Source organism: Drosophila navojoa, chromosome 4, assembly GCF_054131105.1.
Source record: "Drosophila navojoa isolate 15081-1374.11 chromosome 4, UAZ_NAV_1.0, whole genome shotgun sequence".
NCBI classification, from domain to species: Eukaryota; Metazoa; Arthropoda; class Insecta; order Diptera; family Drosophilidae; genus Drosophila; species Drosophila navojoa.
This window is the reverse complement of record NC_142892.1, coordinates 15,999,123-16,012,445: the sequence shown is the minus strand read 5'-3', so window position 1 is coordinate 16,012,445 and position 13,323 is coordinate 15,999,123. Positions and strand designations below refer to the sequence as shown.

The following is a 13,323-nucleotide window of genomic DNA, read 5'->3' as shown; positions in this document are numbered from 1 at the left end:
TTACTAATTCTATTTATTAGATAATGTTAACTCTTCTTCCCATAATTTGACATTGCCTCACTTCTAGTCAAACTGCCCCGCTGCACAGTGGGAAATGCGTCACGAAGAGCGGCCACCTCATCAAACCAGACGCAAATCCACCCCCAGTGTACTCGCAGCTCCTATGCACATGTCGCATAGGGGGGCGGGCCCCCTTCGCCTACTCTCGGCTCAGACAGCAGGCAATGCTCCCACGCCTGTGGCCACCGCGTGCTCTCTCTCCCTCTCTCTCTATCCATGCTTTCTCTTTGCCTCCCCACGTCGTTTCGCTCTCAACCAGGCGACGCACGTGTCGCGTGTTTGCCTTTTAGCCGCTTCTCAAACGGTTAAAGTTGACTTCAAAACGTTTGTTTTGACTGTTGCCGCTCTCCCGCTCTCTCAGCATTTTTAGCTCGCTCTTTGTTTGCCGCTCTCCCGGCTTCATTCATGACGTCGCCGTTGTCGTCGTCGTCGCTGCCGCCGTCGTCTTTGCCGTTTCACGCATGTCCCGCCATTCCGTTAGCCAAGCGAGCCGACCCTAAAATTGCCTTTGGCTCTGCCTGGCTCTGCTGCTGCTCTGCTCTGCTCTGCTGTGCACTTGGCTTGGCCTGAGACTCAGACTCGGACTCAACTCAACTGCGTTGGCTTCTCGCGTTTGGCTGGCGGCTCAGCGTTTTAGTTCAGTTTAGTCGCTCGTAACGTTTGGCAGCATTTTCCGTTTGCACACACTTTCTCTCTCTGGTTTCTGGTTCTGTGTTCTGTGCTCCTCCCTGTGTCGCCTTGTTCAAGCAGGGCCGGCCGTGTTCCGTGTAAAAAACGTTTGTTAATTTCATTGATTTTCCCAACATTTATTTATGGATATTGGTTTTAAATAGCAGCAAAGTCCAGACATGCCTTACAAACAACCTCTTTGATAGCCAGCCAGTAAAACTCAATAGTGGTAAGTTTACCTGTCTGTGAGTTTTTTTTTTTAAATATATATATCTTTTTTTTTTATGTGGTGCACGTGTTGTGCGAAAAATCAATGTAACCAACAAAAATGCAGTTTAAAAAAAAAAAAAAAAAAAAACTGATATAAAATGTAGCAAAACATACGACGACAGCCTTTTGAAACCGCCTTGACCTCACAAATGAACGAGCACGAGGTTCTGCTTCTTGATGGGGGGAACTCTCTTTCTCTCAATTGTTTGGGCTCTTTGTTATTTTGTACGTATCGCCGCACAACTGGATCCATTTGACCCGGCAAAACTTCGCCTGGGCAATCAATATTGGCCATTGCATAATTCGGATCTAATGTCTAGACAGTGCAAAGAAACAATGTTCTGTTGGGGTCCGTTCTTTGGTTCTTTGTCACATAATCTCATTATGAAGAGAGTGCAAAGTTTCAGCTTCAGACTGATAAACGTCTGCCTTGCAATCGGTTTATGTATAACCACATATACATAGGCATTATTAGGGTGACTGTGTTTACAGTATATGCTTTATATGCACTTATCAGCTTTGTGGAATGGAGCTGCTGAGCAGCAAGCAGCAGTCTAATGAATCCCAGCAAGTATTCCACTCACAAAAGCTAACTGGGGAAATAACTTGTAAACAGGTTTCAACTATTCTATTTACCATATTCTGAGATACGGAACACTTGCGCACATATCTAATGATCGTGCCAGTATAAAATCTATTTTAATCTAAAATATTTCATTATTGACAACCCACATTAATTAAAATCAAGTTGTTTTAATAGTGCGAAAAAACCTTTTGAACATATCTAGCTTGGAATTTCCCAATAAACAATTATGTATGTAGTTTCTATGGATCTCTGGTAGATCTTAACAATGTATAATAGATAAATGTTATCTTAACAATATATCTGTTATGTTTATTGTATATATAATACAAACAGCTCAGCTAGTTGTTTATAGTATATCTAGAATAAGATTTATGATATAGCTAGAATGGATCTATTATCCAATATAATATCTATACCTACACAAGCGCAAGCAAATTCAAAGTAAGAGCATCTACACTTCGTTCGAGTACTTCCAGCACTGTGCATTTAGTAAAACAGATAAAGAATATATATAGAAATGTTTTGTATGTTAGATAGTACAGCTTTTTTCAAGCATATTTGCTTTAGATAGAGTGTGAGAGCAACAACAGACGTTACTTTCAGTAAACAAGAAACGAGAATACAAAGTCAAGAAGTCGTGCTACATAAATTAAAATAGAGAAATGTGTTAAGTATATTTACTTGTATAAATATTTCCAGCTGACCTTTGTTGATAATGTATGTGATGCAGGTTAATTATTTATTTGATTGATGTATGTTTATTTGCTCATAACGTATTATTATCTATAATACTATATAACTTTTACATAAATACTAAACGCATTTTAATCGCTTCTTATCGCTGTGAAGCCATATGGCAATTAAATAAATATTGCTTCAAATCTATTTGGGCGGAAAATTGTCCACAATTTGGTTGGTATATTTGTTTTGTTATGGTCACTGGCGCAGTAAATGGAACCCAAAAAATATATCTCTTACATTCTATATGCACACAATCCTATATATGTAGTTGTATTTTTAATTTTCAGTTGTCGCACATGCAACCTTTATTGATTTTAAAAAGTTTCATTTTCATTTCAGGCAAAGTTTAGTGCGGCAATCATTAGGCTGAACACGTAACATTCACTCAGGTATCTAGGAAATCTATAGACAACAATACAACACCAACTACATCAACAACAGCTATAAGGGCAACAACAACAACAATAATGACGCCAGAGAAATCTGTTATAGCCTATATCAATCATCTGATCGTCAGCAATTTTTCATATTTCTGTAAGTATTTTGATATGCAGTAAAATACAGTAGAATTTGAATTGAGCTTCTTCTGAACTTCATTTTTAAAATTACCCCCACAATTTCAATAGTCTTATTAAATTGTGTGTTATTTAAAAAAAAAAAGAGACATATTTATTTATATATATTTATAAGACCCAATGGAATGACAATATTTTATATTTAATTTAAAAATTGATGTTGTGGTCTATTTATTTAATTTTTATTTATTTATTTTGTAATATATTTCACTTTCCTGCGTCTAATATATATATATATTTTATTTACTATATTTCTTTATACATAAATTATTAATATATTTTTACTTTTGCTTTTTATAGGGGATGAAATCGATGGATATCTCAGTTATTTTGGCGGAACTTTGGGCACGCTGACCTTGACCAGCGTTGCGGCCAGTCTTGCCTACTACTTTGCTACGCGACCAATACCAGAAAAACCATTAGTGCCTCTGGAAAATCAATCCCCATTGTTGGAGGTAAGAGAAAAATCTACCCAATTGTGTTCAATTGGCTGTGCAGCCATGACTTCATCAATTTGTCATATCGTATGCTCTAGTTTTTCATTTTATAGTCGCCTTATATAGCATATAATTTTTCATATTTTGCCTTCCAATATACCTAAACAGTTTTAGACTAAAAAAAAAAAGTGAAAGATCCCAGCGAAAATATCAATGTGTTAAATTTAGATTGGTAAATGGATAATTGCATTTTTATATTGTTTTGTATGTTCAACTTCCTGCTATAATTTTGGTTTTCCTAAAATTTTCATAACTTGTAAATAAAAGTTTACTAAAATATTTTTAAAAAGCTATATATTTTTTTAAATTTTTATATACGCACCAGTTTTATAGAAAGTATGTCGAATCTTTCATATTTTCATATGCAAGCGGTGCTATATTTAGAATGTAATTATATTAATATTGTGGCTCTTTTCCATACAAATATGTATTTAAAAGAACAAACTATTTTTTTTTTTTTAATTATATAGTTATCATTTTATTTATTTTGCATGAGTACAGAGTATATGCTAGTCGATCACTATGAAGTAGTATCAGTCCACCTTGCGCCTTTTGTTCTTTTTTGTACTTTGAGGTAAAACAGAAGTCTCTCGCTGGCCTTTGATGTGCACATGTCTCATGAAATAGTGTTTCTATTTCGTTTCTGTTGTCGTCACATGATTCTTCATTCGGATTTGGCCACTGTGAATGATTTCTATTCTATTTTTGCAATGACGCGACTTCTACAGTGGTGCGAATATTCAAATCCCACGCTCCAATTGCCGGCCTATCCTAATAGTTGCCAAAATGTGCAGCATTTACGTGCTGGCGAATAATTTATCAAGCGCTGTGACATAAATAAATCATCTGACATGACTCAATTGGCTGGCATCTTCTTGTTTTTGCCTTAATTAGTCGGCTGTAGCTCAATTGCTGCTAATTCGATAATAGTTCGATATATGCAAATTGCATATGGGGAAATTGTTGTAAACATTTGCTTGGCATATGTACATATGCATTTATTGACACTGCCGACAATTGTTAACTTCTGACCGTGTGCAAGTTCATATATCTATTGTTTACATTCGTTGTAAACAAACAAAATTCTCACAGATATTGGCATGTAAAGCAAACAATTCTAGCCCACGAGCAACAACACTGGCCTCCAAAATATCCCAATTAGACAGTGCAGCAATAAGTATCGATATTTAAATGCAATAAATCTGCTTGATTTAAGACAGAGTGGCAACGCTGCTCAATTAACGAATGATAAGAAACAAACAAGGCAAGGAGACAATAAGGAAAACACACGAATGTAAAATAATTACAAATATACTATTTAGTTTTGAGTGACAGCACAGGGACAACCTGTCTGCCGATGCAACGGTAAATGTAAGCAATCATTTGGCACGATCTCTAACATTTAAAATGTCATATTGCGAATGCGAATTATGAGTGCAAAAATGCAAATTGGGTTGCTAGTTTAATTTAAGGCAAGTGGCAGGTGACAAACGATTATCGATAAGTAATTGAATAGGAAGTGTGCAAAATACCGGGAAATTTGGGAAATTAAAGTTGAGAAAGGACGCCAGATATTTGAAATGCAGTTGGGGATATTAAAAGAAATTCAGATTTAGCCCAAACAACTAAAGGAATAAATGTTAATTAACACGTTCTGAATATGTCCAAAGTGTAAACAAATATTTTTATGTTTATTTTAGCTTTCATATATTTAAACTGATTTCCTGTTATTAAGCATAAATCATATTCGTAGCACATCAAAGGGCATCACGCCAACAGCTCAATATTAAAAATTCTCTGACACAACAAAAGAGCAGCAACGTGTTAACGTAACCCACCCACCCCTGACCGATCAGATCCACCTACCTACCAATGACTACGTCACATGCCAGTCCCTGTGATCGCTAATCGCGTGCAGCTAACAGCAGAAGACATCTTGATCTAGCCAAAAAACAAATATTATAATAAGAATATCTTAGGTGTGTGCGTATGTGTGTGTGTGCACATTTGATTGTGTTCAACTGCACAGCTATTATACGAACTAAATAAAAAGAAAAAACCGTTTAATATAAAACCTATAAGCGAATGAAATTCCTAGGCATTCGCCTGTGCATATCTCCCCCAGCCATGCCCCGAGGCGAGCCGATCTTCGAATTGAATAAAACGCTCACCCGTCGCTCTCTCAGCAGGCGAAATGTTAAAGATCTTTAGCCAAAATCATTTTTAGCCACGATATTTGCTGTTCAGTTCGAAATTCAACATCGTGCCGTCGAGATCTGCGTTTAACGCGTCCTCTGAAGAAAAACGGAAAGAAAAAACAAAAAACTGACAAAAAATAAAATAGAATTTCGTCTGCTAAAACAAAAAATACAACATGTATATATCGTATATATGTGCTTTATACTAATTTCTTCTCTAAATATATATATGTATATATAAAAATAACAAGCTAGCAAAACAAAAAAAAATCTCTTGACAATATGCAACAAATTGACAAAGATACGTTCGTTTAATCATTACGTAAAACACGGGCAAAAAATACCGAAACTAAAATAAGAGCGAGATGGAAAATAACATAATTTAATTGTTGAATGGCCATTTGTCAAAGTGTCAAATGAAAAGTCGATGGCAACGTCGATGCCTTTATCTGTGGCCTATGGGCTATGTAAGCCCAACACTCAAGTTCAAGATCGCGCACGGCTATAGCCTCGATATGTCTGAAAGCTCTATAAAAATAAAAATAAAAATCCTATAAAACTTAACAAAACCGACAAAAACCAAAACACATAAAAATCAGCATTAATCGTATTGTTGAAATGATTTCGGTTCTAATTCGTGATGATATATGCTTTAATAAAATTAAATTATCGACGATGCATAGTACTATATATAATACTATATATAAATATATAGTATATTTATAAATATATGATATTTAAAGAAGCAGCTTTTGATACGTAAAGTTGCTAAACATCCAATCGGATATTTCTGGATGCTTTAGCTGTTTACCAACTCAAGTGTTTACTCTTTATATAGTATACGAATTTGGGGGGCGCGTTCTGGGGCGCCTTAATTACCCAAATATCGGCATGTGCGTTTAATAGAGCCTTGTGTATTGAGGCCTAGAACCTAAATTTATTTCGGAAATAGCCTAAATCCATTAGAGATGTCTCATTATTTACTCAATAAAGGCCAGCTGTTATTTGTTTTGAATCCACCGCAAGTGCTTTCCATGCCCACATGAATTACAATCCAGAAATTTTAGAATTTCATAAAGTTTGTAAGGAAAATGAAATTTCATTCAACTTTAATTGATTGCGCTATAATATAGCTGAACGAAATTCTTGGAGCTTCAAGCAGAATAGCTGAATGGAATTTGGGATAAACATTTGCTTGCAACTAGCGGAATCAAAATCTTTGATATTCTTTTTAATAATTTTAATATTTACTTATGACTTTTATATCATACTGAAATTGATTTAAAGTATATTTAAATTTCCATTTTCGAGCTGCTCGAAACTCTTCCCATGTGAGCTGCCTACGTGATTAAAATTATAAGCACACTTGTTATACTAGTTAAAATACAGCTAGCTGAAGAATCTAATATATATTTGTATTTATATATAAAAAAAAAATATATATATATATCTGTTGTATCTCTGAACAATCTGAATGCTGGCAAATTGTTTGATTCAATACAAGTGGAATTCGTGCACTTGCAATCCATTCAAAGTTTCTGAATGTACTTGCTATAATTTATGGCATTTTTATGGCATCTACAATTACCATAGCTCAGGCATCAATTCACAATTGATGATTATTCAATCTTTCAGTTTCAATGAGCCAGAACCGCACAGCCGTAAAGCCGTTTCCCCATGACTCAGGCAGGCGCATTTGCAGAGGATCCAAATTTATATATACATATATAATATTTGTTTCTTTTCATTTTTTTTGTTTGTGCAAAATATTTGACTAACTTGTTGTTGTTGTTGTTGTTATTTTTGTATATTTTTGCGTACACTCGTCTAAAAGATAACAACACAACAGAGCATGAAGAACTGAACGACTATTTTTAAACATTTGGGGCAGGCCAAAGCACACTCGGCCGCGTTGTCGATAGATCAACAGAGAACTGGGTGCTATACGGGGTCTATCGAGCTATAATTTGTATTGAATAATAATAATAATAATAATAATAGTAGCAGCATTAAATTGGCTGCACTTGCAATTGACAGGGCGTGGCGCCATATTTATAATTGCCTTTGATCGGTATACACTGAGAAAAAATTTGGGCATGTCCCAGTGAAAGTGAGTCAAAGAATTTTCGATTCGTTTTGCAGTGAAATTTGGAAAATGTGCATATTAAATGCGACAACGTCTGCTGATTTGAATTACCAATAAACAAAAATTGTGCACATAATTCACCAATACAAACAGAAAGCAAATATATCCAAATAAAAAACGTGTGAAAATATTGTGAAGTTTTTTTTAATTATTCGTTAAGTTGCAACAAAAAGATGTCCTGCTGCGGCCAGATAACCAACGTCCGCGTGCCCATCGAGCTAAACAATCAAAGCGATGTGCTCAAGGTAAAGCCTGATATAGAGCAGCCTAAAATGTATACCCAGTCCACATTCCTTTCCCGTAGAGAACTTATGAAATATTCAACTTGATCCTGCCTAACGATTTTTTGGTTTTTTTGAAAGTTTCGCGCCAAACTAATTCAAAAATATATATTTTTTTTTGCTCTCATATTATTTTGTTGTTAGCTTAAATACGATCCACTGTTAGATCCACAGCACAGGGTAGGCGTGGCATGGCCCCTCTGTAGGGGTAGGCAGCCTTATTGTTTGTCTCCTTCACACCCGCGTGCGTCATCACTGTCTCCCCTCTCGCTCTCGTCCTCGCTCTCCCTCTGCCCTGTCTAAACAAATCGTTTATTATTATTATTCTGTTTTTATTAGCAACCAAAATTTTGAAATACATTTGCAATCGCACATTAAAAACAAACAGTTAGCACACTTACCACTTACCACGCTCCATCCTCCTTCCGTCCCGCCCCAAACTCGATCAGAACCAACAGACATAGCCCATCAGGCACTTAGGGATCTATTTTTTGTATGCATCAACACATTTCGCCCACCATACGTCCAATTCGCGTTAGCTCGCAGCTGTTAGCCATAAAGGAAGTGCTCTATTGCAGTATAGCTTAAATCGATCGAGCACTTTATGCCTATACTATATACATATAGATACATTTATACATATTTCGATTCAATGTTTCTCTCACACTCATTCACAATTGGCAATTGATCGTTTTATGTTTCTTTCACTTCTTCTTCTTCTTCTTCTTCTTCTTGTTTTTTTTGTTGCCAAAAATAAACCGTAAATCACGTCAATTGATTTTGGCCACATCAATTTGAAAGATTATTGCTTTTATGTCCATTATCGCTAACGGATTTATGAGCTGGAAAAACCGAAAATCAATTTATTTTTCCTTTTTATTTTCATTTCGATTTTCATTTGCTATTTTTGCTCGGTAGCAAAGTTGTGACAAATCGGCATAAACAAAATTTATCAAATATTTTATGTAAATAAATGAAACATTTTTACACAAATAATCAAAGTTTTTGCAGCTAAGAAAAGTTTTTCAATGAATCGATCCTTACATTATAAATTCTTATGTCATATACAATTTTAAAACAACTAAAGTCTTATCTTATTATGTAGAAAATCTCTTATGAAGTGTTAGAGTTTATATTATAAATATTCTACTTTATTCTATATTTTTATATTGAAATAGATCTTAAATATATATTTGTCTAATTACAAACCCAGCTAAAATATATGTTAGCCGAAAAATAATTAGAAATATATCATAGAGACAGATTTCCCCACTTAGTTTCATATTCCTGTAACACGCATTTTATATCAATTAACAATAAACAATTTGTTCCTAGACTATTTATATATGTCAGCTTTGTCGCTATCATAATACGATTATCATATAATTATATTCTCGCGACGCTCTGTCATCGTCGTAAATCTCTTTTCTCTTCAACTCCTTCACTCATCTTGCATGTCCACGTGTTTGTTTTCTCTTCTGTTTCGTAACTCTTTTCAGGGGCCAGAACAAATACACGTCTCCAAGTTCTACAAGGAGTCGAAGAATGGTAAATTTATTTCCTACATCACAGAGAATGTGCGAACGTTGTATCAAACGTTTCGCGAAGGTGCCTACGCCTCCAACAATGGACCCTGCCTCGGCTGGCGAGAGACTCTAACGTCGCCCTATCAGGTAAGTGGAGTCTATCTCTCTCTCTCTCCCTCTCTCTCATTGAGCTTTGCTAATGAACTCTATTCTCGCAGTGGATCAACTATGATGAGGCACTGCTGCGCGCCAAAAACTTTGGCTCAGGGATGCTGGCGCTGGGCGCACGGCCCAAGCAGCTGATCGGGATCTACTCGCAGAATCGGCCGGAGTGGATATTGTATGAGCAGGCGTGCTACTCGTTCTCCCTGGTTGTCGTTCCGCTGTACGACACGCTCGGCCCGGACGCCTGTGCTTTTATCATACGCCAAACGGAAATGTCCATTTGTATCGTGGAAGACGATGCCAAGGCGTCGATGCTGCTGGAGAAATCACCGCGTAGCCTGAAGATCATTGTCTCCATCAAGCCCATACGCCAGACGACGCTGGAGCGTGCGCGCAGTCGGGGCGTTCAAATTTTCTCGTTCATCGATGTCGAGAAACTGGGCGCCAAGGGCAATCATCCGGAGGTGCCGCCCACAGCGGAGGATCTGTGCACCGTCTGCTATACGTCGGGCACCACCGGCAATCCCAAGGGAGTCATGCTCACCCACGGCAACGTGGTGGCCGGCGTCTGTGCGGTGATCCTGCAAATGGGCGATCATCGCATTCGGGCCGGGGACGTGATGGTCTCCTTCCTGCCGCTGGCGCACATGTTCGAGCGCTGCTGCGAGAACGGCATGTACTATGTGGGCGGCTGTGTGGGCTTCTACTCCGGCGACATCAAGGAGCTGACCAACGACCTGAAGATGCTGAAGCCCACGGTGATGCCGGCCGTGCCGCGCCTGCTGAATCGTGTCTACGACAAGATACAGAATGATATTGCCGCCTCGAGCCTGAAGCGCGGCCTCTTCAACATGGCCCTGAAGGCCAAGGAGAAGGAGATCGCCCGGGGCGTGCTGCGCCGCAACGGCTGCTGGGACAAGCTTGTGTTCAAGAAGGTGCATCAGGCCTTTGGCGGCAATCTGCGGCTCATGGTCGTCGGCTCAGCGCCGCTGGCTGGCAATGTGCTCACCTTCATGCGCTGCGCCCTCGGCTGTTTGGTGCTGGAGGGCTATGGGCAAACGGAGTGCACGGGTGCCATAACGCTGACCGTGCAGGGCGACCATGTGCCCAATCATGTCGGCCCGCCCGTCTCCTGCAACGCCGTCAAGCTCGTCGATGTGCCCGAAATGGAATATTTCGCCAATCAGAATACGGGCGAGGTCTGCGTGCGCGGCTCCAATGTGTTTCATGGGTAAGCTAAGCGAGCATCTACACACATACATATATGAATTGTAGTTTGCTAATTGAAGTTTCTCTCTTCCAGTTACTATAAGGATCCAGAGAAAACGGCCGAGGCCATCGACGCCGAAGGCTGGCATCATACAGGCGACGTGGGCATGTGGCTGCCCAATGGCACACTGCGGATCATCGATCGACGCAAGCACATCTTCAAGCTCAGCCAGGGCGAGTACATAGTGCCCGAGAAGATTGAGAATATCTATACACTCAGCCAATATGTCAATCAAGTTTATGTGTACGGCGAGAGCTTAAAGGTATGTTGAAAGTAGATGATACAAAAAAAAAATAATAATTACAATAATAAATACATATAATAATGATGCAACTGTATAATAATAAATATATATTTATTTAATAAATTAAATTCTTATTCAAAATATTTAAAATAAAAATAAATAAAAGGTAAAAAAATAAATAAATAAATCATAAAAATATACTACCAAACAATAATAATAAATAATACATTCTTATAATTAAAAAATTATTTTAGAAAAAGTAAATAAAATAAAAATAAATACATAGTTCCAAAATAAAAACTGATTTGCTGAATAAATACAAAATATTTAAAAATAAATCTAACTTAAAAAATAAATAACCAAGATATAGTAATTTACTAAAAATAAAAATAAATAAATAAATAAAAAGAATATATTCGAATTTTACAATAAAATACAATATAAATACAAATGAATCAAATAAATAAAGACGAAATAGTAGCAAATAAAATATTTATTTAACAAAAAATAAATAAACAAATATTAGTAAAAGAAATTAAAGAGTACAGAAAATATTTTACACAAAACGTTTAATTATTTAATTATCAAAATTTCTTATCACAGAGCTGCATTATCGCTGTTGTTGTACCTGATGTCGATGTTCTGAAGCAGTGGGCCACGGAAAACAATGTACGCGGCACACTGTCCGTCCTGTGCAATAATAAGAATGTAAAGGAACTGATTATGAATGATATGCTCAATTGGGGCAAACAGAGTGGACTGAAGTCATTTGAGCAGGTAAATGAGAACGCTTTAGGCTAAGCCAACAATCAATCACTATTTAATTTCTATGCATTCATCCATTTCAGGTCAAAGATATTTATTTGCATCCAGATCCATTTTCTGTGCAAAATGGATTACTGACGCCCACATTCAAGGCCAAGCGGCCGCAATTGAAAAGCTATTTCAAGCCGCAGCTGGAGGATATGTATAAACATTTGGATTAAAGCAATAAACAAAACTAGAAGCAAGAAACCATGAGCAACGAACAAATTAACAAAACTGCATTCAAAATAGATAACTCTGCGTAACATTATGTCTAACAACTGACGAGATCGAAGTAGATCATACAATAGAATATTTTGAATACCAAAAGAATTAATAATAACATATGCAGAACAATATTACAATATTGCCGTAGACTTTAAAGCGAACATCAGTCTAATTTTTTATAGTTCCGTCAATTCTTAGCAAGTAAGTGCAAGATAAAGATATATACATATATGTATATACAGGATAATGATGATACAGATTATTAACTGAGAAACCAACATTTTTGGCAACAGCATTTTTTTATATATGGTTTAGCAGCTCTTTATAAAAAAAAAACAAAATACAAAAGAACTAACACAATAACTTTAAAATGTTAACAATTTCCTAATCCTAATGAATTTTCCATTTATTAATTTTGTTTTCTTGTTTTAACCCCAAAATGTTTCAATTAGAAAAAAAGATAATTATGATGAAGATAAATGCGTAGTCTGAACGAAAACATATGCATAATAAACATATTGAGAAAATTTTTAAACCAAAGCTTTAATAACCTAAAATTCGTATACTACACTCAGCGTTAGTTTTAGCAAAAACAAAAAACCAAAATTTTTAAGAATTATATACTATGCTAAATATTAAACAAAAAGAAAGAAAGTGAAATAATAATAGTACGTTAGGTAACTTAACATACACGCTTTTAGGAACAATGAATAAGTAAAATCAAAATGTAATTTCTAACTAAAGTCGAAAATCTTAAATCAGCGCCATTTCTAAAGAAACAAACAAACTCAGCAGTAAACTATATAAAAATCTTACTAACTAATTGGACTGCACTGTCTGCCTTACAATAATAATAATACATTAATAGAGAATCCCCAAGTTGGATACAAGAAATTCGAAAAATGTCTAAATACTATATGGTCTAAACATAAACCAAAAACCTTATGATAATATATAAATATTTTCTTTACGTAGGAAAACAAAATGAATACGCGAATTTATGCAATGAATTCAAATTATAATTTAAAAATAAACTCAAAACAAAAACAATTCAACTGCGCGC

General features: G+C 36.2%; 1 protein-coding gene across 7 annotated transcripts; it reads left to right on the top strand.

Annotated features, from left to right (window-relative positions):
• Window positions 1–679: 679 nt before the first annotated feature.
• LOC115564164 (long-chain-fatty-acid--CoA ligase 5) lies at window positions 680–13,315 on the top strand. Of its 7 annotated transcripts, none has more exons than XM_030388165.2 (9): window positions 680–836; window positions 897–958; window positions 2,666–2,860; window positions 3,202–3,356; window positions 9,523–9,696; window positions 9,768–10,945; window positions 11,018–11,246; window positions 11,832–12,005; window positions 12,077–13,315. In XM_030388165.2, exons 3-9 carry the CDS (start codon window positions 2,794–2,796, stop codon window positions 12,212–12,214), a joined length of 2,115 nt encoding a protein of 704 aa, XP_030244025.1. In that variant the 5' UTR covers window positions 680–836; window positions 897–958; window positions 2,666–2,793; the 3' UTR covers window positions 12,215–13,315. The 7 variants fall into 7 exon arrangements, with proteins under 7 accessions (XP_030244025.1, XP_089115708.1, XP_030244024.1 ...); XM_089259582.1 differs by having other exon boundaries at window positions 2,649–2,860; XM_030388164.2 differs by having other exon boundaries at window positions 682–836; window positions 894–958.
• Window positions 13,316–13,323: the final 8 nt, after the last annotated feature.